Raw genomic sequence first — 25,597 nt, 5'->3', positions numbered from 1 at the left:
CACAGAAATACAAAGGATGGTAAGAAAATACTATGAAGATCTGTATGCCAAAAAAATTGGACAACCTAGACAAAATGGATACATTTCTAGAAACATATAATCTACCAAGACTCAATCTGGAAGATTCAGAAAATCTATATGAACCAATTACAAAAAATGAAATTGAAATAGTTATCAAAAAACTCCCAGCAAACAAAAGTCCTGGACAACATGGCTTCACAGTCAAATTTTAACAAAGATTCAAAGAAGAACTAACTCCTGTCCTTCTCAAGCTATTTCAAAAAATTTAAGAGGAAGAAAGACTTCTAAATTCCTTTTATGAGAAAGCATAATCCTTATTCCAAAACCAGGTAAAGACACTAGAAAGAAAGAAAACTTATAAGCCGAATTCCCTGATGAACGTAGATGCTAAAATTCTCAACAAAATATTAGCAAACTGGATACAGCATTACATGAAAAAAAATCATACATAATGATCAAGTGGGATTTATTCTGGGGAAGCAAGGCTTGTACAATATTCACAAAACAATAAATGTGATTCATCATATAAAGAAAGGAAAAATAAAAATCACATGTTAATATTAACAGAGGCAGAAAAAGCATTTGATAATATCCAGCAACAATTTATGATAAAAACTCTTAGCAAACTGCGAATACAGGGAACATACCTCAGCACAATAAAGGCCATCTATGACAAACCCACAGCCAACATCATAACTCAATGGGCAAAATTTAAAAGCAATCCCCTTAAGATCAGGAAGAAGGCAGGGCTGCCCCCTTTCACCACTCTTATTCAACATAGTTTTGGAAGTCCTAGACACAGCAATCAGACAAAAAGAAGACATAAAAGGCATCCAAATTGGAAAAGAAGAAGTAAAACTATCATTATTTGCTGATGACATGATCCTGTACATAGAATACCCTAAAGTCTCAGCCCAAAAACTACTAGACCTGATAAATGAATTAGGCAAGGTGGCAGGATATAAAATTAATATTCAGAAATCAGTGTCATTTTTATACACCAACAATAAGTTGTCTGAAAAAAATTAAGAAAACAATTCCTTCACTATAGAAACAAAAATAAAAAAAAATAAAGTACTTAGAAGTAAATTTAACCAAGGAGGTAAAGAACTTGTACTCAGAAAACTATAAAATATTGATAAAAGAAATCAAGGAAGATGCAAACAAGTACAAATGTATACTGTGTTCATGGATAGGAAAACTAAACATCATTAAAATGTCTATATTAGCCAAAGCAATCTATAAATTCAATGCAATTCTTATTAAAATACCAATGCCATACTTCAAAGATATAAAAGAAATATTCCAAAAATTTATACGGAAGTAAAAAGAACATGAATAGCCTCAGCAATCTTGAAAATGAAGAATAAAGTTAAAAGTATCACACTTTCTGATATCAAGCTATCCTACAAGGCCAGTGTATTCAAAAGAGCTTGGGACTGGCATAAGAACAGGCATACAGATCAATGGAATGGAACAGAGAAGCCAGAAATAAACCCACGCCTTTATGGTCAATTGATATTTGACAAAAAAGTAAGAGCATACAATGGAGTAAAGTCAGTTACTTTAATAAATGGTGTTGGGAAAATTGGACAGGTACATGCAAAAAAATGAAACTAGACCACCAACTTACATCATTCACAAAAAGAAACTCAAAATTGATAAAAAAAACTTAAATGTAAGTCATGTTACCATAAAGATCTTGGAAGAAAACAGACACAATAAACTCTTCAATATCTCTCCTAGCAATATTTTTGCTGATTTATCTCCATAGGTAAGTGAAATAAAGGGCAGAATGAACAAATGGTCCTATATTAAGCTAAAAAGCTTTTGCACAGCAAAAGACACCATGAACAAAATTAAAAGGCAACCCACATAATGGGAGAATATATTTGGCAATATGTCTGATAAGGGGTTAATAACTGAAATTTATGAAGAACTTGTAAAACTCAACACCAGGAAAGTAAACAATCCAATTAAAAAGTGGGCAAAAGAACTGAATAGACACTTCTCCAAAGAGGAAATACAAATGGCCAATAGGCATATGAAAACATGTTCAATTTCACTAATCATCAGAGAAATTCAAATTAAAACCACAATGAGATACCACCTCATACCTGTCAGAATGGTGCTCATTAACAAATAAACACACACTAAGTGCTGGCGAGGGTGTGAAGAAAAGGGAACCCTCCTGCGCTGCTGGTGGGAATGTAGACTTGTGCAGCCACTGTGGAGAACAGTATGTCATTTCCTCAAAAAAATTAAAAATGGAACTGCCTTTTGACCCAGTTATTCCACTATTAGAAATATATCCTAAGAATATCAAATCACTGATTCAAGAGAAGATATGCCCCATTTTTATTGCAGCATTGTTTACAATAACCAAGATTTGGAAACAGCCCAAGTTTTTTTCAATTGGATGAGTGGATTAAAAAGATGTGGTATATATACACAATGGAATACTACACAGCTGTGAAAAAGAAGAAAATCTTACCTTCTGTGATGGCATGGATGGACCTGGAGACTACTGTGTTGAGTGAAATAAGCCAGGCATAGAAAGGCAAATATATGATCTAAGTTATATGTGGAATCTAAAGAAGTAAGTGAACTGAGGAATGAAATAGAGGAAGAGGCAGGGTCACAGAGATCAGAGGAACAGCTGTCAGAGGGAAGGATAGAATCAGAGAAGGTGAAGGGATTAGTGAAATTATATATTTATATAAGACAGAGATATAGATAACAGGACAGCAAATCCCAGAGGGAAGGGGGAAGGGGGTTCAGGGAAGGGGGTATAAAGGAGTGTAAATAAAGATACAGGAGTGGGGGTGAGGGTGCTATATTTAGTGAGACACTTGAATTCATGTAAACACAATAAATTTTAAAAAATTAAAAAAGAAAAGTAAAAAGACAAGTTAAATAAGCTATTTTAATAACTTTAATAAACAAGATATCCATATAGAAAAAATTATTTTCAACTCTAAGTGGATACATCATAGTCACCACAGATGTGTCACACACACAATAATGTAATCTCAGTGACTTACACAGTTCTCTGATCATATAACATCTCCAAAGGAACCATTACAAAGTCAATTGAACTGTCTTATGCATGCCTAATGGGTCCAACAAAGCCATTAGGATGTCAGTTATATGGCAGGGCTCCTGCTAAAGCTATTACCAAGTCACTGCATTGTTTTCCACACTTCCTTTGGCATTTAGATGGTTCCTGCGGAATTGTTATAATTGCTATGGAAGTATACTGTATAGTTTACACTACCAGGGGGAAAGAAAAAAGGAAAGAAATGTATAACAAAGAAATTCTCTCCACTAAATGCACTTAAATGGCCCTCCATGGTCAAATATTGGAAGGACATGCTCCTCATTTGGGTATAACTACTACAAGTCATTCAAGAAACCCAGGTGTTAGACTAGCTATTTTTTTCACAACTCCTGCTGTTTCAGTGAAGCAATAAGGGTATGAAAATGACATATGCATGGCTGTGATGGTATGGTGTTTTTTGGTAGCACATGCTATATTACTAGGTTTCTGTGGTATGAAGTACAGAAGCAATGAAGAGCAGGACTAGTGGATATTTCTACTATTATGAGATTGCAGCAGATAATCCTTTACTTTTAAAGTTTCTAAGCAGCACATAGGGAGCTGAACTGCCCAACAATCATAGAAATAATTAGGGCATCTTAGTAGATAAAATCCCACCTCTACCATTGGGATTACTCCAATGGTAACAGTAAATATAAATAATACAAGTTAACCTTCAGCTGGGTCTGAAGTGCTTCATTGAATTTTTGCTCACAATCTTCTATACTTAGCAGAATAAGATAGATGGCCATTGAAATGATGTTTTACTTAACATAAGACAAATGCAATAAATTTTACACAGTTTGAAATAAGTAGAAATTTGGATGGACTCTATGAGGCAAGAGAGTTTCCTGGGACACTAGAAGTTTCAGATTCCATATTTCATTTCTAGCTAATCCTTGATAAGAGAGATTTCACCCTATAGCACCTATTCCATAACATATACATAATACAGTCTTGCTCAGTGACCGATAACAACCACAAGTACCATTTATTGACCATTTAATATATAGTAGGCCCACTGGGGAAGTAATATGTATCTATATTCTCATTCAAGCCTCACACATATAAAACCTGAAATAGTAATGACTGCATGTAACAGATAAGGACATTGAGCCTTAGAGAGTTTTAGGTACCTGGGCAAAGACACATAGCAGGTAAGTTGCAGAACCAGAGTGCAGACTTGTTTATCTTATACCATAGTCAATGTCCTTAATCATTCATTGTACAGAGATCAGTGCTTATTTAGATTGTATCATTATGTCATTTTTACTTTAATAAATGTTTTCACACTCTTTGTGGTCTCATAGTAAGCTGGACATATCTTTAATATGGTACTAACTAAACTGTATCAAAATTAGCTCTTTATTCTCATTGGTAGACTTCTTTGGGTTGATATGTCCACTTGACTCTAAAACCCCAATGGACAGCTTCCCAAAAAACATCATTTGTATTGCTGACCTTACTTCTTTGTTAGAGCTGATGGGACCAGTGTTAGACATCTGACTCAAGGTGAGGAAATTATTCTGTCTCCTTGGTATTTAGAAATGGCATTAAAAAATATCCAGTTAATCTCAATTTATTTCCTGGATAGAAGAAATATAAACTGTGAAACGTTATGGGATTTTATGTCCACCTTGGGAATGGAGATTTAGAGAAAGCCAATCTGTAGACAGAGGATTGAAGGAAATAAATTCAAAAACAAGAGGCAAAGTTCTGGGCAATTCTTCTAAACTATTCCCTTCTTGTGGTCTAGCCATACTCTGTGGTTTTAGGAAGGATTTTCATGTTCTTCTAATAAACTTGTTATTTGTTTAAACAGGCTCCAGTTGGCTTCTGTTCCCTGCAATAACAATAATAAATAATAATAAACATTCCTAACTAATAGGGCATCAATTTGTTCCACTAGACTGTCAATTATTTGAGGTTGGTTACTTTGTACTGGTGATCTTTTATATATTCCCAGTCTTCATACAGAGCATGGTTAACAGTAGGTGCTCAACAGTAATTTTGGTGTGAGAAATACTCCTGATCTCTCCCCTTGAAATTTCAATGAATTGAATAGTTATAACTCAACAAAAGAACCCCAGCTGGACTCGTAGGCTTGCCTGAAAAATCCATGCACTGAATGGACTAAAAGTAGAAAATAATGAATACTATGGCTACCTAGGAAAGAGATGCAGTTGAGAAAGAAAATTAAAAAATCTCCAGAAAGTTAATCTCAATCACACAAAAACTTTGAGTTAAATGACACAGAATTAAAAATTGAAGTTCTGAAAATACAGTGAGATGCAAGAAATCACTAATAGGCAATTTAATGAGCTCAGAAAACAAATGAGTACTTCACCAAGGAGACTGAAACTTAAAAAACCGAGATGAAGAACTGAATACATTAATTGAAAAATGAACTAGCAACACTAGCTAATAGAACAGGCCAGATAGAAGAGAGAAATAATGACACTGAAGACAGGCAACTAGAGATGATAAAGAGGGAAGACGAGTAAGACTCAAGAATTAAAAAAAAAAAAATTGAGGGAGCTCTATGAGAATTGTCTGATTCTATCAGAAATTTCAATAAAAGGATAATAGGTATTTCAAAAGAAGAGAGGGATAAGGAAATGGAAAGCCTATTAAAACAAATAATTGATGAGAACTTCCTAGGCTTATGGAAAGACTTATATCCATAGTGGTGAACCTTTTCATAAAAACTGCCCACTTTTGCAGTGCTGGTCAACTTGGTCCCTCCCGCCCACTAGTGGGTGTTCCAGCTTTTGTGGTGGGCCAATCATGGTGCTCTTTGGTTGCTCTGCTACCGCCCACCATGAAAGCTGGAATGCCCACTAGAGGGCGGGAGGGACCAGGTTAACCAGCACTGTAAAGTGGGCGGTTTTTATAAAAAGGTTCGCCATCACGGACTTTGATGCTCATACCTAAGAAGCAAACAGAATGCCTAGTTACCTCAAGTCAAACAGACCTTCTTTAGGGTACATAGTAATAAAACTATCAAAAATCAATGGCAGACCTGCCCTGTGGCGGTGTAGTAGATAAAGTGTTGACCTGGAACGCTGAAGCCCCTGGTTTGAAACCCTGGGCTTCCCTGGTCAAGGCACATATGGGAGTTGATGCATCCTTTTCTCCCCCTTCTCTCTCTCTCTCTCTCTCTCTCTCTCTCTCTCTCTCTCTTTCTCTCTCTCTTCCTTTCTCTCCCCTCTATAAAATGAATAAATAATTAAAAACTCAATGACAAATAATCATTAAGTTAGCTATAGAAAAGAAGAACATCACATATATAGGAAAGCTCATCAGGTTATCATCAAACTTCTCAGCAGAAACTCTATAAGCTGGAAGTCAGTGGACCCAAATATTCAAAGTACTGAAAGAGAGGAATTACCAGCCTAGAATGTGATATCCACCAAAGTTATCCTTCAAATATAAAAAGAAATAAAAACATTTCCAAACATACAGAAATGGAGGGAAATTATCACAAGAAAACCCCCACTGCAGGAAACACTCAAGGGGGTTAGTCTACTAGATACCAACTACAAAACAACACAAAACTACAAGTAAAAACTCCAACAATATAAACAAGGATAATCTGAGATAACAAAAACATAAAAGGGGAGAGGATTAAGATCTGTAGTAGCAAAGGAGGATGGAGTGCAGAAGCATTCATAAGACAAATGACTCTTGTATATATGAAACTTTTATTCTCAATAACCCAACAGTAACCATCAATGAAAAAAAACCTGAAGGACATAGCTTAAAAAAAGAAGAAATAGAGCAAAGAAGCATGGAATACCACCCAATAAGGATAGGTACTTTCTAAATACTGTTAGCAAAGGAACATCATCATCCAGAAGATACAATTATAAATAATTTATTTGCAAATTATCCTTTATTAGTTAAAGATTACAAATGCTATTTCTCTACATAGTTTCCTTCATTTAGCTTCTTATTAAGCAATTTTATTTTCACTTTTTATAATCCACCTGTTTCATTTAGGCAATATGTGAAAAATGCATGGTTGGAAATTGATTTCCTAAATTTAGCTGCTGATATAGTTCTTTACTCCAGTTGAATATATAGTCAGAAATGAATACTAAAGAAACTCTAGCCTGAGCAGGTAGTAGTAGTGGATAAAGCATTGACCTGGGATGCGGAGGACCCAGGTTCGAAATCCCGAGGTCGCTGGCTTGAGTGTGGGCTCATTCAGCTTGAGCATAGGCTCACCAGCTTGAGAGTGGGGTCTTCAGCTTCAGCATAGAACATAGACATGACCCCATGGTCACTGGCTTGAAGCCCAATGTTGCTGGCTTGAGCCCGAGATTGCTGGCTTAGCTGGAGCCCCCTTGTCAAGGCACCTATGAAAAAGCAATCAATAAACAACTAAAGTGCCTCAACTAGGAGTTGATGCTTCTCATCTCTTTCACTTCCTGTCTGTCCCTGTCTGACCTCCCCATATACACTGTAAAACAAACAAACAAACCAAGAAAAAAACCTTAATCACTTGAGGTTGATACTAAGGTAGGACTATCATATCCTTCTAAGAAACACCCATTGGATTACCAATCAGAGGAAGAGTTGTGAGTTAGATAGATGATCAAAGATTTGGGCCATTGCAGCATTTCTATCATTGGAAGAACAGAGAAGCTCAGCAAAATATATTATTTCTCAGTCTTAATTTTTCCCCTCAGAGTAATTCATATTTTTCATTTACTTACTGCCTGCTGTGCTCCAGATCAGGTGATTAAATACTGAAGCTAAAATAGTGAATAAATCAGGCCCTATCTTCAAGTAACTTGTATAGTATTTATTAAAAACTCTTATGACTAACAGCTGTCAGAGGGGATGGGGGTTGGGGGTTTGGTGAAAAAGGTGAAGGAATTAAGCACAGAAAATAATCTTATTGACACAGACAATGGTGTGGGAATTACAGGAAAAAAAGGGGGTGGGGAGGTGGAAGAGGGTATAGAGGAGATAGATGGTGATGGTGGGAGACTTGACTTGCGGTGAAGAACGCACAATACAATATATAGATGATGTATTATATAATTGTACAACTGAAAACTGTATAATTTTATTAACCCATGTCACTTCAATACATTTAATAAAAAAATAAAGAAAACAAACTTTGTGTGGACACAAAACACAAAACTCAAGTATTAAACTGTAATTAATTGTAATGTTGGCAGTGGGTGAAATGAGAGAAGAAAAGGGTTAAAATGAAAAACAGCATGCCTGATATCAAAGTTTCCTGGTCATAGGTCTCAAGATGAAGGTAGCTTCAGTATATCTGCATTTTTCCTAGTAGACCATTAAGCATCAGTAGACAACAAAGGGTTTACTTAGAGCATATTTGAGGGAGTGGCAACAAACTTTTTAAGTGCTTTGATTCCCTTGTGACAGCCAAGAAATCCAGATGCCCTCTAGCACCTGGTCCCTTCCTTGTGTTTTGGGTGTTGAAATGAAGGATTATATATTTTAATTCTTCATGGGTTATATAGCATGTCCGAAACTTGAATTCAATTATGGGTAACCAAACAGTTCATGAAAATGAGAAAAATAAGTATTTTGAAAGGTTTGACCAATTAATAAAATGAAATAAAGAAGTCCTTCTGAGACACAATGTTGAAAATGTAAGGAGAAAATCCATATCATGATCTCTTAAATGGAGAGAGGTGAAAATGTCTTGAAATCCTGTCTCTGAATCTTTCTCAGTTCAACAAATTCACCCAAATTAAGAATTTTCCCTTTTCTCCCACAAAAATGAGGCTTAAATAATTTTAAGCTGGTCCATGATGTTGTGCCCCTTGTCTCATGAATAATCTAAAAATTAAAATGTACAGGAAGAGAGAAACAACATGAAATGTCATTGACACTAACTGAAGCACAGGGATGGGCTGGCATGGAGTCTCAGCAGTGAAATATATAAACTCTAAACATTTTAAGTCATTTCACTCTTTTCAAATATAGTATATATCAACTCAAATTAATGTAATAGATGCCCTGCTAGACCTGTTTTCATGAATGGATGAGATTAATGGGAAATAAATAGCTACATTTGCACATAAACATCAAATTCAATTCTTTGAAAACAAAGTATTTCCTCAGATTAACATGCTTTTCGAAAACCCATTTAGACTCTCAGCTCAACTCAAACCTCCCTTGCAAAAATCTATGAAAATGGAGAAGGCAGGTCAGGCCTGCTTATCACTAAGCGAAAATTTATAAAACCCAAATTGGTGAAATCTTACAATAGGTCATAAATAAGATTTCAAATTGTATACTCCTTAGTGAAAATTAGTAGTAGGAGTCAGAGTTACATGGAAAGGACTGTAACTGGGCAGAGAAATGTTATTCAGGTTCATGTCTTATAGTCATATGTGGTCCAAGAAGGGAAAAAAATGGCTATCTGGAAAACAATCAATTGCATTTAGGTATCCGAATTGCTGTATTAACTCTTCCTCCTATGTAAAATGTGACTAACAATAGAATCAATTTCAGAGTAGTCATGAGGATAAAGTGAGATAAAAACATGAAAAGTGCGTTTGAAACTGTGAAGTGCTGATCAATAATATTAGAAAATATTCATATTGCACTTACATGTTGCAAGTAGTTTTATAAACCTTTATATATATATATATATATATATATATATATATATATATATATTAATTCCTTCAGTAATCACAAAACCCTAGAGGCAGATACTAATACCATCATTATGTTACAGATGATGAGATCAGGCACAGAAACTTTATATAACTTTCCCAAGGGCACACAGCTGGGATTTAAGCTTAGGCTGTCTGGCTCTACAATGAGTAAACTTTTACTCATAATTTTCTACTGTCTCTTACAAGTTGAAATCATCCATGGAAGTGCACATTGGGCCAACTGAAGTTTGTTTTCAGCAGTTGGAATCATAGGTTTACCTTGGCAGCCCAGCTCAATTTTGTTGTTCCTTATCTAGTTCCAAAAATAACCCATAAGGAAAATAAACCTATAAGGAAAAGAATGCATGCCTTTTACTCCTAGTCTTCCATCTCTGTCTCACTTAAAATAAGTTACATGATCAACGTAGATGGTTGATTAGACAGAGGGCCAAATGAAACTGAACAGCCTCAAATACTCCTGTAAGTCCCTAATACATCTAAGGGAGATGGCACATTAAGACTATATAGTGCGGCTCATCAGGATGAGTGGTTCTCATGGAAAGGATGGGGAGAATAATGTACTTTATTTATTCACTTTAGAGAGGAGAGAGAGAGAAGGGGGGAGGAGCAGGAAGCATCAACTCCCATATGTGCCTTGACCAGGCAAGCCCAGGGTTTCGAACCGGCGACCTCAGTGTTTCCAGTTCAATGCTTTATCCACTGCCCCACCACAGGTCTGGCTGAGAATAATGTACTTTAGATAAAGCTGATTCTGATAGATCCTCCCCAGATTCTCTTACCCCAGCCTCCACCAATTTTGAGACTTTGCCCTGTGGTCATACGTGAGGATCTTCCCAAAGTGTTTATTTTCATCAAATTCATTTTTAAATATTGCTGTGAGCATCCCTCTGCAAAGGGGCAAAGCTCAGTCAATAAGAAATGAAGGCAAAGGTAAAAGGCAAAGGTAAAAGGACACAAATGTCCCCTCACTGACAAATGACACAGTATAAGTGCAGGTTTACAGCAAAGAATGTACAATAATTACATATTTTATTTGAAGATGCTATTTATAATAACAGCACAGTTATAGATAGTGTGATCGAAAAGCTAAGCTGAAGGAAAAGACAAAGACCATCTGGCCAGAACCCCACAAAAAACTGTAGATAGCCTAGAAAATCATGAGGCCAAAGCCAACCCAACCTAAATTAAATGTCTGTTCCCATGCTAAATCTATGTTTTCCTCTCCCACCTTAAATCTTGTCCTTCTTCCTAGCAACCTCTTGCCTCCTCTTCATACCAAAATACACACAGAAAGTTTTCCAGAGGAAAGCAAACCAGTAACATGTCAAGGGAGTAATCTTTAGCAGGTTAACTAGCCAGGCTTGTATGATGTCCGTCAGGCGGGCAGGGTTTTACTTTACAGGGTGGGTGTCAGGGATGTGATGAGATAACAGTAACTCAGTAACTGGTGGTCAAATATTAAGATGCACTTGCCTTGAGTAGACCCAGCTTGAGCCTCCATTTCACAACAAACAGGAGAAAATTTAAAGCCTGTAATAAAAAATGTTACCAATTAATCTTTGTCCAAATCATCTGGGATTCCTCGATTTTTAACCCTTATATTCACTACTATTTTTTTTTAACTTAACAGAATCATAGAAATATGATTCACATACCATAATGTTCACCCCTCTTCAAGTGTATAATTCAGTGGTTTTTAGTATTTTCACAGAGTTGTACAACCATCACCACTATCTATTTCCAGAATTGTCAAATCACCCCAAAAGAAACTCCATACTTACTTAGGGTCTTATGGGAATAGAAGGATGGTGAAACCCCATGGGAAAATTCTTTTATTTTAATGTTTCAACCCAGTGAACTGGTTAACTTCTGAGGTCAGAAGTGAGACACGCAGAATGAGAAGTCTTGGCAACACAGGAGATCATCTACCACCTCATTTCACATAAACTTGGTTACTGTTTTTCCTGTTTGACAGTTGGAGCACAGAAAGTGTAGAGACCAGTCCAAGCTCTTTTCACTTGCATCTTAATGCTTTTTCACTTACCTTGATATGCATACATAGTTCAAATACATTTCCATCTAACTTCCATACTTCACTCCGTATACTCTTGACCTAAGTGACCAATACCCTCATACTCACACAAAAATTCAGAAAATCAAGACCCTAAGGATTTGCCATGATATTACGAAGTGTTATGGCCTATCATATAGGAAATTATATTCTAACTAGCAGGCAAATAGTCATTCAAAATTATATTCTGTGGCCGGTGTTCCCTATGGGCTTAAAGATGCAAGGAAGACAGAACAGAAAAATCTATACATTCAGGGCTGTTGGCTACCTGTCTTCCAACTGGAAAAACATCAGCTACTGCTATGACACTAAACCTTGTGGTTATGGTGATAGGGACTAATTGAATTTAGACAAACAAAACGGTGACAGAATAGATGAATGTATTTAATAAGCATTTATGTGCTTTTTATGAAACAATATTGTTCTCTGCTAGGGATAGAAGAGAAAAAAGTAAAATGATTCAACCTTTTCCCAAAAAATCAAAAGGACAAAACTTTTCCATTTCTAATAGTTGTAAGAAAGTAATATATAGTCACAATTTAATTATACTACTATTGCTACTCGTTGTCTGGCAAATGGCTGATGTTAATTTACCTTCATTTTAAGAAAATAATTTCAGTCTAAACTGATTAATTTGAACTGTCTGGACAGTTGACAGGTTAATCTAAATCAAAATAGAAAGCATGTCCAGAATATGCCTGCTATACGATTGTTCATCTCATTGTTCATATGCTGATATAAAGACAACATGCATGAATGAGTAGTTTCTATAATAAATACTGTTAGTATTGCACTGAAAAATAAAGTTGGAAGTAATAAGACAACATTGCACCAGAAATAAAAAGAATTTTGTCTGTCATTGAAATGAATGTGTCTATTTGCCAGACCCTTACGTATGCGCTTAACTGTCCATGTGGCCCTGCTTACCTGAATTTCTATTCTGCATATTAAATAAATAAATGGCAGACATAAGGAAAGAAACAAATTAAAGGCTAAAAGATTGTATTCTCCCTGGGTTTTACTTAAACAGTATAGAAAGTTCTATTACCATTGTCCCCCTCGGACTTCCTTTCATGGTCAGTGTCAGTCAAGGACAATGCAGAGTTGGCCCGGCTGGACAAACAGGAACTATGCTCTGACTTCATCCCCCTTATCCACATTCTCAGTGCGTGGTCAGGTGAGGCAGTGCCTTCTGTCTCTGTGTCCACATCAGATCCCACCTCGAGCTGGTAGCCATGCCTGGAAACACTGTGCATGTCAGTCTGGTAGCCAGAGCAGAGAGTGCGAGGAGTTTCACAGAATTCCATCTCTGTGAATAAACAAAGTTCAGAGAAAAAGTTTAGCATTGTGAAGAAACACGTGATAAAAGTCTACTTTTTATCCTCACATGCCCCTCCCCCATTGCCAGTAATTATGTTTTTGCAAAAATTAGAATTCTGGCCATTTTATTTATGGTAGCTCACATTCTGTACTTATTTTATACTTCTGTAGCTTAAAAGTATGCTCCTGTTGATTCTTAGGAGGGTCTAGGAAAAGCATGCCCAAAATAGCTTTATAGCTACAACTTTAGATTGCACAAAATGTAATGAAATAAGCAAGTGCAAGAGCGTAGTGTAGAAAGCTGTATTTTATAAGATATTTCTCTTCCAGAAAGAATATATGTGATCTGTAGAGGTTAAACTATTAAAATTATCGGCTTTTCTAAGCACTTAATACACCTGAGAGTGAAGAATAAATAATTCAGTGTGAAAACTCTGAGAAAAAGGTAAAGGGATTAGAGGGAAAAACAACAACAAAAAAGCACCTCACAGACAGTATGGGGACTACACGAGGGAAAAGGGAGGGGTAGGCGAGCTGAAGAGAAAGAAGTAGAAAGGGAGATAAATGATGATAGGAGGAGAGTTGACTTGGGGTGGTGAACACACAATGCAATATACAGATGATGTATTATGAAATAGTACATCTGAAATTTATGTAATTTTATTAACCAATGACACTCCAGTAAATTCAATTTAAAAAAGTAAAAAGAAAAAATTCTGGAAATCTGTTTCCGAACAATGTGAACATACTTAAAATATCTGAAGTGTACACTGCAAAATGGTTAAGATGGTAAATTTTATTATGTTTTATACCTCAATAAAACCAAAATATCACTATAAAATAAAGATAAATAAATAAATATTTTCTAAAGTTTTTAAAAAAATTTATTTCTTTATTTATTTTTTAATGTGGATTTATTATTTATTGATTTTAATTTATTGTGTTTACATAAATTCTGGTGTTGCCCCAAATGCATTCCCCCTCCCCTGTATCCTCCTCAACATCTCCCTTGCCCCCTCCCTATAGCGCCTCCCCCCCTTCCCTTCAGGTTTATTCCATCCTATCATCCCCTTTCCCTCTGTCCTTTTTTCCTCTGATCCCTTTGATCCCTCCTCTGTCTCAATTTCGTTCCTCAGTTCACATTGTTCATTGGATTCCTCAAATGAATGGGGTCATATGATATTTTTCTTTTTCTGCCTGGCTTATTTCACTTAACATAATAGTTTCCAGGTCCATCTATGTTGTTGCAAAAGGTAAGATTTCCTTCTTTTTCATGGCCAAATAGTATTCCATTCTATATATGTACCATCCCTTTTTATTCTACTCGTCCACTGACAGACACTTGGGCTGTTTTCAGATCTTTGCTATTGTGAACAATGCTGCTATAAACATGGGGGTACATTTCTCCTTTTGAAACAATGCTATGGTGTTCTTGGGATATATTCCTAAAAGTGAGATGGCTGTGTCAAAAGGCAATTCGATTTTTAATTTTTTGAGGAATCTCCATACTGTTTTTCACAGTGGCTGCACCAGTCTGCATTCCCACCAGCAATGCAGGAGGGTTCCCTTTTCTCCACATCCTCGCCAGCACTTATTCTGTGTTGTTTTGTTGATGAGTGCCATTCTGGCTGGTGTGAGGTGATATCTCATTGTGGTTTTAATTTGCATTACTCTAATGATTAGTGCTGTTGAGCATTTTTTCATATGCCTATTGACAATCTATATGTCCTCTTTGGAAAAGTGTCTGTTCATTTCTTTTGCCCATTTTTTGATTGGATTGTTTATCTTCCTGGTGTTGAATTTTACAAGTTCTTTATAAATTTTGGTTATAACAACTTATCAGATGTATTGTTGAATATGTTCTCCCATTGTGTGGTTTGTCTTTTTATTCTGTTCATATTGTCTTTAGCTGTGCAAAAGCTTTTTAGTTTGATATAGTCCCATTTGTTTATCCTGTTTTTTATTTCACTTGCCTGTGGAGATAAATCAGCAAATATATTGCTGCGAGAGATGTCAGAGAGCTTACTGCCTATGTTTTCTTCTAAGATGCTTATGGTTTCATGGCTTAAATTTAAGTCTTTTATTCATTTTGAATTTATTTTTGTGAATGGTGTAAGTTGGTGGTACAGTTTTATTTTTTTGCTGGTAGCTATCCAATTTTCACAACACCATTTGTTGAAGAGGCTGTCTTTACTCCATTGTATGCTCTTATCTCCTTTGTCAAATATCAGTTGTCCATAGAGCTGTGGGTTTATTTCTGGGTTCTCTGTTCTGTTCCATTGATCTATATGCCTGTTCTTATGCCAGTAACAAGCTGTTTTGAGTACAATGGCCTTGCAGTATAACTTGATATCAGGAAGTGTGATAGCTCCCACTTCCTTTTCAAGATTGCTGAGGCTATTCATGTTCTGTTTTGGTTCCATATAAATTTTTGGAATATGTGTTCTATATTTTTGAAGTATGTCATTGGTATTTTTTTTTTTTTTTGCATTTTTCCGAAGCTGGAAACAGGGAGGCAGTCAGACAGACTCCCGCATGTGACTGACTGGGATCCACCCGGCATGCCCACCAGGGGGTGATGCTCTGCCCCTCTGGGGCGTGGCTCTGTTGCATCCAGAGCCATCCTAGTGCCTGAGGCAGAGGCCACGGAGCCATTCTCAGCACCCAGGCCATCTTTGCTCCAATGGAGCCTTGGCTGCAGGAGGGGAAGAGAGAGACAGAGAGGAAGGAGAGGGGGAGGGCTGGAGAAGCAGATGGGCACCTCTCCTGTGTGCCCTGGCCAGGAATCAAACCCGGGACTCCCGCATGCCAGGCCGACGCTGTACCACTGAGCCAACCAACCCGGGCCATCATTAGAATTTTAATTGGTATTGCACTGAACTTATAAATTGCTTTGGGTAATATAGACATTTTAATGATATTTATTCTTTCCATGAACACGGTATATGCTTCCACTTGTTTGTATCTTCCTTGATTTCTTTTATCAATGTTTTATAATTTTCTCAGTACAAGTCTTTAATCTCTTTGGTTAAATTTACTCCTGGGTACTTTATTTTTTGGTGCAATAGTGAAGAAATTTGTTTTCTTAATTTCTGTTTCTGACAGCTCATTGATAGTGTATAAAAATGCCTCTGATTTCTGAGTATTAAGTTTATATCCTGCCACCTTGCTGAATTCATTTATCAGGCCCAGTAGTTTTTTGACTGAGACATTAGGATATTCTATATACAATATCATATCATATGCAAATAATGATAGTTTTACTTCTTCTTTTCCAATTTGGATGCCTTTTATTTCTTCTTCTTGTCTGATTGCTGTGGCTAGGACTTCCAGGACTATGTTGAATAAGAGTGGTGAAAGGGGGCACCCCTGCCTTGTTCCTGATCTTAAGGGAATTGCTTTTAATTTTTGCCTATTGACTAGGACGTTGGCTGTGGGTTTGTCATAAATGGCATTTATCAGGTTGAGGTGTGTTCCCTGTATTTGCTGAGAGTTTTGATCATGAATGGGCACTGGATTTTATCAAATGCTTTTTCTGCATCTATTGAAATTATCCTGTGGTTTTTCTCCTTCCTTTTGTTTATGTAATGAATCACATTGATTGATTTGTGAATATTGTACCAGCCTTGCCTCCCAAGAATAAATCCCACTTGATCATGGTGTATGATGTTTTTCATATATTGCTGGTTCCAATTTGCTAATATTTTATTGAGGATTTTAGCATCTAAATTCATCAGGGATATTGGCCTATAATTTTCTTTCTTTGTGTTGTCTTTGACTGGTTTTGGAATCAGAATTATGCTTGCCTCATAAAATAAGCTTGGAAATCTTCCTTTCTCTTTAATTTTTTGAAATAGCTTGAGAAGATAAAAGTTAGTTCTTCTTTGAGTACTTGGTAGAATTCACTTTTGAAGCCATTTGGCCCAGGGCTTTTGTTTGCTGGGATTTTTTTGATAACTGTTCCGATCTCATTTGTTGTAATTGGTCTGTTTAGGATTTCTGATTCTTCTAGATTGATTTTTAACATTCCTCTAATCTCTAAATTATAAGTAGTTAATATCAGTATGTCCCATTTTCTCTAAAGGAGTTTGAGGTCTATTTTATGCTAATTATTCTGTTTCATTTATTCTTTCACCAAAAACAAATGTATTCAATTGTATACTACACCTCAGCAGTGCTTCATGGTTTGGATTTTACCTCTTTCTCTGCAACTTTAAGTCTTAGAATCATAAAGTATTTCACATTGTAGAAATGTTGCCTCTAGTCACCTCTTTCTAAGGTTGAGAAAAATAAAATCCAGAGGGTAGATACCATTTTTTCATAGCCCATGAGAGATAGCAACAGAGTCTTTTTTGCTTAACACCCATGGGGGCATGGCTTCTGTTAGACACCAATGAAGCTCCATCAACTTATTGTATGTATATCTGGCATTCAATCTCACAATCAATTTTGCATTCAACTAGGGCAAGGTTTCAAAAAGAAGAGAAGATGCTTTAACAGACTTTAATAAGTTAATGAAAAATGACCACATGCCAAGACATATCATCTGAAATGTCCATGTAATATTTAGATAAGTTAATCTGGGAATGTTGTACAATATAGGATTTTCTCAGACTGACATCAGAGACAAAGTATGTCATTTGGCCAGGAAGAAGCTTAACTGAGTGCATCTAATCTTTGGCACATATCAATAAAAAGCAAACCCTAAAATGAATTTAATTATGTGAATACAGAAAATGCTAAAACTGTGAGAGACAGTATTCTAGAAATAAGAGTTCAGAATATGAACAAATTTTAAATAGCTATTTTTGTGACATAATTGCCAAATAAGGGTTTAGCAAATCAGATCTTAGTGATTATTTAATAGCCATTAAGTATCCAGCATTGAGTTCTGTGAAACAGAGATTATAGGCAAATAAAGCTGCTATAACATACTAGGATAATTCAATTGTAATTAATTCTCTTAGGGTTATAAATTACTGCTGAAAATGTTATGATTTCTGTGATGAATGTCTTTAAGAGTAATTCTACTTTTCTACAAAAATTAGTCTCAATTCAAGAAGAGTGATATTCAAAAACCAGGCAGGACTTGTCAAGCACAAAATGTAATAAAAGTGTGTTTCTCCTTGACACTAGGCTAAAAGTGAAAATCAACATTGCCCACTGTAAATCTTAGTGATCCAGGATATTGTGATCGGTTAATATTTATGCCTCTATATTTTACAATACTTCATTATTCAATATTACTGTGCCGTTGTCACTAAAGCAACTTGAAAATGAACCTGTAAGTTTGAAACTACAGGAAAGGAGTTTAAATAGATCTGCATTCACAAGTTTTCTTCATTCCTTTAAATCAAGGGTTCCCAAACTTTAGTGTTCTTTAGAGTCACCTGGAAGACATGTTAAACATAGGTTGCTACACATGCTGCTTGCGTCAAATTCTGATTCAACAGGTCTGAGGAGGGCCAGAGACTCTACATTTCTAATAAGGTCCCAGGTAAGACCTATGCCACTGGTCCAGGGAACACACTTAGAAAACATCTTTCCTAGAGACTTCTTTGAAGTCAGTGGCATTACCAAAGATTTTGCAGCAACCGGCTCTAATTTTATATGGAGACACACACACACACAAAAGCATTTAAGCTGAATTGTGATGAAGGACCCATATTTATTTCCCATGGATTCAGGGCACTAATTAGGAAATCCACTGTCAAAAGCAGAGACTTGTATTTATTTTCACTCATACAATGTCATTTCAGATGTGACTTTGCAAAGATTTTAATATGAGAATCTGAGTCATAGTGGAGACATTCATTGGGAAAGGATGAACAAATAAAATGAATGCACAGCCAATTTGTCGTTTCATATCATAAAATACTAGATAATGTTAAAAAAGAAGATAACTAACAGATATAAATAGAGTCTCTCTTTGTTAAAAGATTTTCTTCTCATTCAAAAACAATCTGAACAAGGATTTGTTCCCTTCTAAGGAAATGGAGTGTAACATGATCAAAAATTGCATATGACATTTATTGGAACTATCCTGTGATTTGAATACAAAGACTAAACCACAAAATATCTAATTAGATAGATAAAAGTAAACTTCCTTGTTGATATATAGTTAGGAAAAAAAGAAGTAAAGAGAGAAAAGAAGAAGTTTCAGTTATTTCCTGGAAGTGATGCTCACTGTGCTGTCTCACTTTTCTTTCTTGAAAAGACTGTTACTACTGTAAATTATTTCCTTAAACACACAAAAGTCTTAGTGGTCTTCAAAATTCCCATAGGATGCATTTTTCTAGAAAGCACTTAGAATGTACCTTAACCTTGATACCTAAAATCCAACATATTTTCTCAAGAAGATAAAAGTTCAGTTGGATTTATTCTAGATCTATTCTTACCAAAAAGCTAGATACAAGAGAAATTTAAGTACAATCTTAGGCTACCTATGAGTTCAACGTGTAGACTAGTAACTTGAGAAACTACACTTCTGAAATAAACACACTCAGAGGTTGCCAAGTGAATGATGTATTTGGGACCTCATAGACATGTATTTAATTTTTATTTTAAGTACAACTTACTTATTGTTTAGCCCTGTAAGAGACAAAAATCTGAAAAAAAATTAATAGAGTTGAAATTCAATTTTTGAAATGGGCAATAGATTTGAAGAGACATTTTATAAAAAAGGAAAAATGACCTATAAACAAATGAAAATATGCTCAATATCTAGTTTTCAAGAAAATAAAACTAAAATTGCAATGATATACCAATAAAAAAATTCTGGCCACACCAACTGTTCACAGGGATTTAGAGCAAATATATACTCTGCTGGCAAGAAAGTAAAATGGTACAATGACTTTGGAAAACAGTTCGGCAGGTTCCTAAAATGTTGAAGCTATACATAACAGGAGAGCATTGCACTCCTGGACCTTTTTTTTTTTTTTTTTTTTTTTTTTTTTTACAGAGACAGAGTCAGAGAGAGGGATAGACAGGGACAGACAGGAACAGAGAGATGAGAAACATCAATCATTCGTTTTTTGTTGTGCATTGTGACACCTTAGTTGTTCATTGATTGCTTTCTCGTATGTGCCTTGACCATGGGGCTACAGCAGACCTAGTAACCCCTTGCTCGAGCCAGTGACCTTGGGTCCAAGCTGGTGAGCTTTTGCTCAAACCAGAGGAGCCTGCGCTCAAGAGGGCGACCTCGGGGTCTCGAACCTGGGTCCTCAGCATCCTAGTCTGAGGCTCTATCCACTGTACCTCCGCCTGGTCAGGCTGGACCTTAATTCCAAAGAAAACTTCTGTTTATAAGCTTTCTTCCTAATAGCCAAATAGGAAGAACCCAAGTGTCTATGACTAGTTACAAGGATAAACCTGGGTATACCCACACAATAGAATACTACTCAGTGCTAAAATTGAATGCTCTATTGATATATAACAAGATGAATGCCTCAAAATAATAATGCTAAGAGAAAGAAGATCAACAGAATGTCTAGGTACTGTGTGCTTTCATTTAAATAATATTCTAGAAAATGCAAACCAAGGATCCATTTAGCCCTCTATTAATGCTAATAAATTAATTTTTTTTAAAAAAAATTAAAGTACTGAATAAAATAAACTACTGTGTTTTCTCTCTAAATCTACAGATTGATCTGTAGGTGTTCAGCTTAGAGAAGCCATTTATGAAAACTTAAAAGAGAAAGTAAGAGTCATCTATATCTGTTGTTCTGCAATTGCCATTTCTGAGTTTCTGATAAGCTCAAGACTTTATTTTTCTTAAAATTGAACTCATCCACACTTCCTCTAAAAATGAGCTTTAAGGCATCATATTGCAAATAAATTATTAGTGGTCAAAAGCCATGATTAATCTTAGCCATGACCTGAGTGATTTGGGGATATAACTTTCACGTGTAGGCCATCTCCAAAATAAGGAAGGAGAGCGGATACAATTCTTAGCTTTAATTACTGTGACTCAAAAGCAACCTTATAGATTATATGCAAAAGCAGATGTTATTAATTAGCTATGTGTTTTTTTAAATTAATTTTTAGAGAGGAGAGAAAATGAGAGAGAGAGAGAGAGAGAGAGAGAAGGGGGAGGGAGGAGCAGGAAGCATCAACCCCCATATGTGCCTTGACCAGGCAAGCCCAGGGTTTTGTACTGGCAACCTCAGCATTTACAGGTTGATGCTTTATCCACTGTGCCACCACAGGTCAGGCAGCTATGTGGTTTTTTGATAAGTCACTTAACAACTTGGGACTTCACTTTCCTCATTCATAATACATTTAGGTCCCAGTTGAAATAAATCTCTAGATAATTACTGTGTTCCAGAATTATTTTCTTATAATTTGAGGCTGTTATGGCAAAATGTGAAAAGGGTAAAACTTTCAACTGGAAAAAAAAGACTTTAGTGGTTTTATTAATAAACGCTCTATTCACACTTCTACGTGAAGGGTAATCACACGAGTTAGCTAACTAAGATCTTGGGTCATGAGTATGGGTCTTCCTATATTAAGTACTAATATAAACGTGGCTTGTGGTGGCACAGTGGGTAAAGCATCGACCTGGGACACTGAGGTCCCAGGTTTGAAACCCTGAGGTTGCTTACTTAAGTGCAGGCTCATCTGGCTTGAGCACAGGCTTGCAAGCTTAAGTGCGGGATTGCCATCTTGAGCATGGGATCACCAACCTGATCCCAAGGGTGCTGACTTGAACCCAAGGTCACTGGCTTGAGCAAGGAGTCAATGGCTCAGCTTCTGCGCCTCCATTAAAAAAACATATGAGAAGCAATCAATAAACAACTAAAGTGACACAACTACAATTTGCTGATTTTCATCTCTCTTTCCGTCTTTCTCTCTCTCAAAAATAATATAAAGTACTGATATAACCTAGGTATATATTGTGCAATGTGAGATTAGCAATAAGATATTTAATATATAAAATGTAACAAAGCAACTGAGTGAATAGTTATTCATCAAACATAAAATTATCAATTTATAGATGTGGCTATTACAAAGAGGATTTTATAATATGAATAAAAATTCAAACAATTAAAAGCTATTACTGATGACTAAGAATTCATTACTGGCCCCAGGAAAAAAGCAGTGGGCTATTGTAGTCTTTAGTAAGAAATACAAAAGATGAAAGAAACGAGCAACATTATATAGGAAGCAAATAATTTTCACTACTTGGTACCATTTTGTATTTCTCAGCTTGGGGCTTTGAAAAGCAAATGAGCCCAAATTGTCAAACAATTATGTTCATGTGAGCTTGCTTTAACATAGCTCCAGTAAATACCCACTCAGTTAAGGTCCAAAAAAACAAAACAAAATAGACTTCTTTGATTTCTCACAGTCTTAGAAAATTAGCCCAATTTAATTTCCTTTTCTTTTATTTTGTGAGAAAGCTTTATCAAATGCACTGTACTGAAGTGGGCATTAAGCAGTGAGTTAAAAGGACCATGTTGTACTCTTTGGCAAGTTCCACAGAGAACCTATTTAAAGGTCAAAATCACAAAGTAATAAGGCACTATCCAGACCTGACCTGTATTTTTCTGCTGAGGACTCACCAGCTTTTTCTGGGACACAAGAGTGAGAGATGGCATTCTCCCACATGCAAAACTAGAGCCTGTGGTTATTAGAGGACTTAAAGAAAATAACTAAGCTTTCTGCATCCTAATCTACTCCTCACAGTTCCAAATGCACTCATTATCTCCGTACTCAGGGCATACCAATTATGCCTTATTCAATTTTTGAGATTTGCCATCTGTCAGGATAGTCAAAAGCATGGCAAAAAATCTGGGCAGAGTTAAATCCTGAAGTAGAAACATTTATGCTTTGTGGCCAATAATGGTTAACTGGAACCATCTCAGAACATAGTTAAAAGACCATGTTAATGTCAGAAAGGATGCTCTCAGAAGTAGGAATGGCAAATCTGTAAAGATGTTTCAAACCAGAGAAGGACACAGAATTATAGCATGAAGTCAAATGGAAGGGAGATGAGGTAGGAGCCATGAAAAAGCCAAAAGAGATTCTAGTCATATTTAGAGAAAGATGAAAATATCCTTCAGCAATCTAAGGAGGGAGGAAATTTGACATGGGAATAAGCAACTTCTTTTTCCTTGAACTTTTCACCTTAGTACAGGGCCCCATTTCCACTGTAGTCACATAAGATGGGAGAACTTGCTCTGAAGCTAATTCAGACAGCAGTTACCACTCCAATCAAAAAGGTGATTCTTGCTCTACAGCCTTCAAAACAAGAGTCTGGAAAAAGAATCAGGGACTAGAAAATATGGTAGGAGGTCAGGGACTTCAACAAAAATTTAGATCAGTAAGAACCTGCGCATGTTCTCTTTATTTCAATGTTTTGAATGAGACAGAGACTTCCTGGCCTAAATGAGAAATTTTTAGGGCCATTGAGCACCATGTATTTGTAGTGCTCAGTAGCCCTGAAAATTTCTCATTTGTTACCCTTGTTGGTCCAATTTTCTGGCTGTTCATACTTTGGAGCTTGAATCCTTATTCACTACTGTGATCTTCCAGGTATGCTGCTGTATTTTTATTATGCTCACTAAGCACGTGAAGCTGTTTGTTTAGTGTGTGCCTGTGTTTGTGTGTTTCTGTGTGTTAATTTGAAACTACACGATTCCATAAAGGGAGACCATTGAGCTAAAGAGTTAAATGAACTCTACAAACACTTGCAAGTGCTTCAAATAGGTACTCATAAAGGCAAACAATGTGACTTCTGTAACATTCTACACTAATTTTTAAGCATTTATTTTGTGATGAATCAGTAAAGAAGTCAAGACAGAATAGTGCACCAGACATGGTGTCCGAGAACTACTGTATAAACTATATTCCGCTCCATTTAGGGATTCTTCTCACCATCTTTCAAAGGTGCTCTTTGAGTTTTGTCTCTGTATCTATGGACATATTTTACAAGCTACATGGCATACTCCCTGTGACTTTTCACTAATTTAATTGCCAATATGAGCCTGGGTCAGTATTTCACAAAGTATGCTATCACTTTGTCCAGATAGCTTAGTTTGTTAGAGCATCATCTTGTTATGCAAAGGTTGCTGGTTTGATCCCTGGTGAGGACACATACAAAAATGGATATTTCTGTCTCTCTCTCTGTCCCTTTTTGTATCTAAAATAAATAAATACAGAAATAATAGGAACAACAAGCAAACAAAAAATAAAACAAACTATACTTCAACTTTACAGCTTCCTCTCCCATTAACTTTAACCTTCTTTATAGCATTTCTGACCTTTACTACAGAATTGTATAGCTCCGTGTGTGTGTGTATGTATATATATATATCTTTAATATTTATATTTTCTGTATTACCTGATGTATTATACTTCCAAATCTAATAATATTTCTTGAACATTTGTTATCTCTCAAAATCAAATGAGATAATTTCTACCAACTGTTCTGTGATGTGTGAAGGACTATAAATACAAGGTAGTATTTCCATCCCTTCAGGTCCAAGAATAATTCTAGACAAAGAATGATCAAGGGGATTTCAAGATGGTGACAGAGTAGGCAGATGTCCCAACTGCCACCACCCAGGCCCAAATTGTATTACAACTAATTTAAGACCAGTCTTCTTGAAAAACCAACTTTAGACTACACGAAGAGGAGTCTATAACCAAGGATTAGGGAAGAAGCTGCAATGAGAATGTTGGGAAGGGTGGAGACATGGAAAGCACAGACTTACTCCCAGGAGCTAGTGGGGTTGAGGGTCTGGAGGGACTCTCACTGTGTAAAGGGTCGCCCTAAGAGGGGAGGGACGTATGCCCCCAGGCCTGGCACCACACCCTAGAGCCCCAGAACCTAGAAAAGGAGCCCACATAAGATTTGGCTATGGAAAAAAGCCGGGTTTCTGTCTGCAAGAAAGGGACAGAGCTCTTGGAGATACAATCTCCATCTTAAAGGGCCTACACAGAAAATCTCATTCACAGTCATTTACCCGGGGTTTTAGCAGAGGGAGGGCTCAAAGGACTAGAGTTGTATGACGAGAGTGTAAAGTTGGGGCCCAGAGAGAGACACTATGGAGTATGGCCACCAGAATGCCTGTGCTGAGTCATTCTCCAATACTGTAGTCACCATCTCTCATGGGTGGAGCACTCTCCTCTGAATAACATCAGCTTGGAGAAAAGTAACTGCCCCACCGTCAGGAGTCTCTCCTGCCCCACTCAATAGAGACTGGGTCATTCTGAAAAACCAGAAATCAGGGGCCTGTCAGTGACTCAGTTTTCTGGTGTTGATGCCTGTGCTTTCCTTTGTACCTTCCCAAGTCTATGACTGGTGCTTCTGCTTCACAGGAGACTCAGTAGAAACTGTCTAGACTGTGTGTAGACCACACCTCTAGCTTCCAGAGGCCCCATCCATCAGACTCCTGGGGCCACACC

At 36.5% G+C, this 25,597-nt stretch overlaps 1 protein-coding gene across 1 annotated transcript in view; it reads right to left on the bottom strand.

Moving 5' to 3' along the window:
• TENM1 (teneurin transmembrane protein 1) overlaps positions 1–25,597 on the bottom strand; it is a 1,131,584-nt gene that overhangs the window by 725,259 nt on the left and 380,728 nt on the right. The window contains exons 3-4 of the mRNA XM_066248720.1: positions 12,915–13,175; positions 11,269–11,325 (exon numbers count right to left, since the gene is read on the bottom strand). Of these exons, the coding sequence (XP_066104817.1) occupies positions 11,269–11,325; positions 12,915–13,175 (318 nt within the window). The remainder of the gene's footprint in view (positions 1–11,268; positions 11,326–12,914; positions 13,176–25,597) is intronic.

This window comes from Saccopteryx bilineata, chromosome X, assembly GCF_036850765.1.
Source record: "Saccopteryx bilineata isolate mSacBil1 chromosome X, mSacBil1_pri_phased_curated, whole genome shotgun sequence".
Taxonomy (NCBI): Eukaryota; Metazoa; Chordata; class Mammalia; order Chiroptera; family Emballonuridae; genus Saccopteryx; species Saccopteryx bilineata.
Note: the sequence above shows the minus strand (reverse complement) of the source record. Positions and strands in the feature narration are given on the sequence as shown.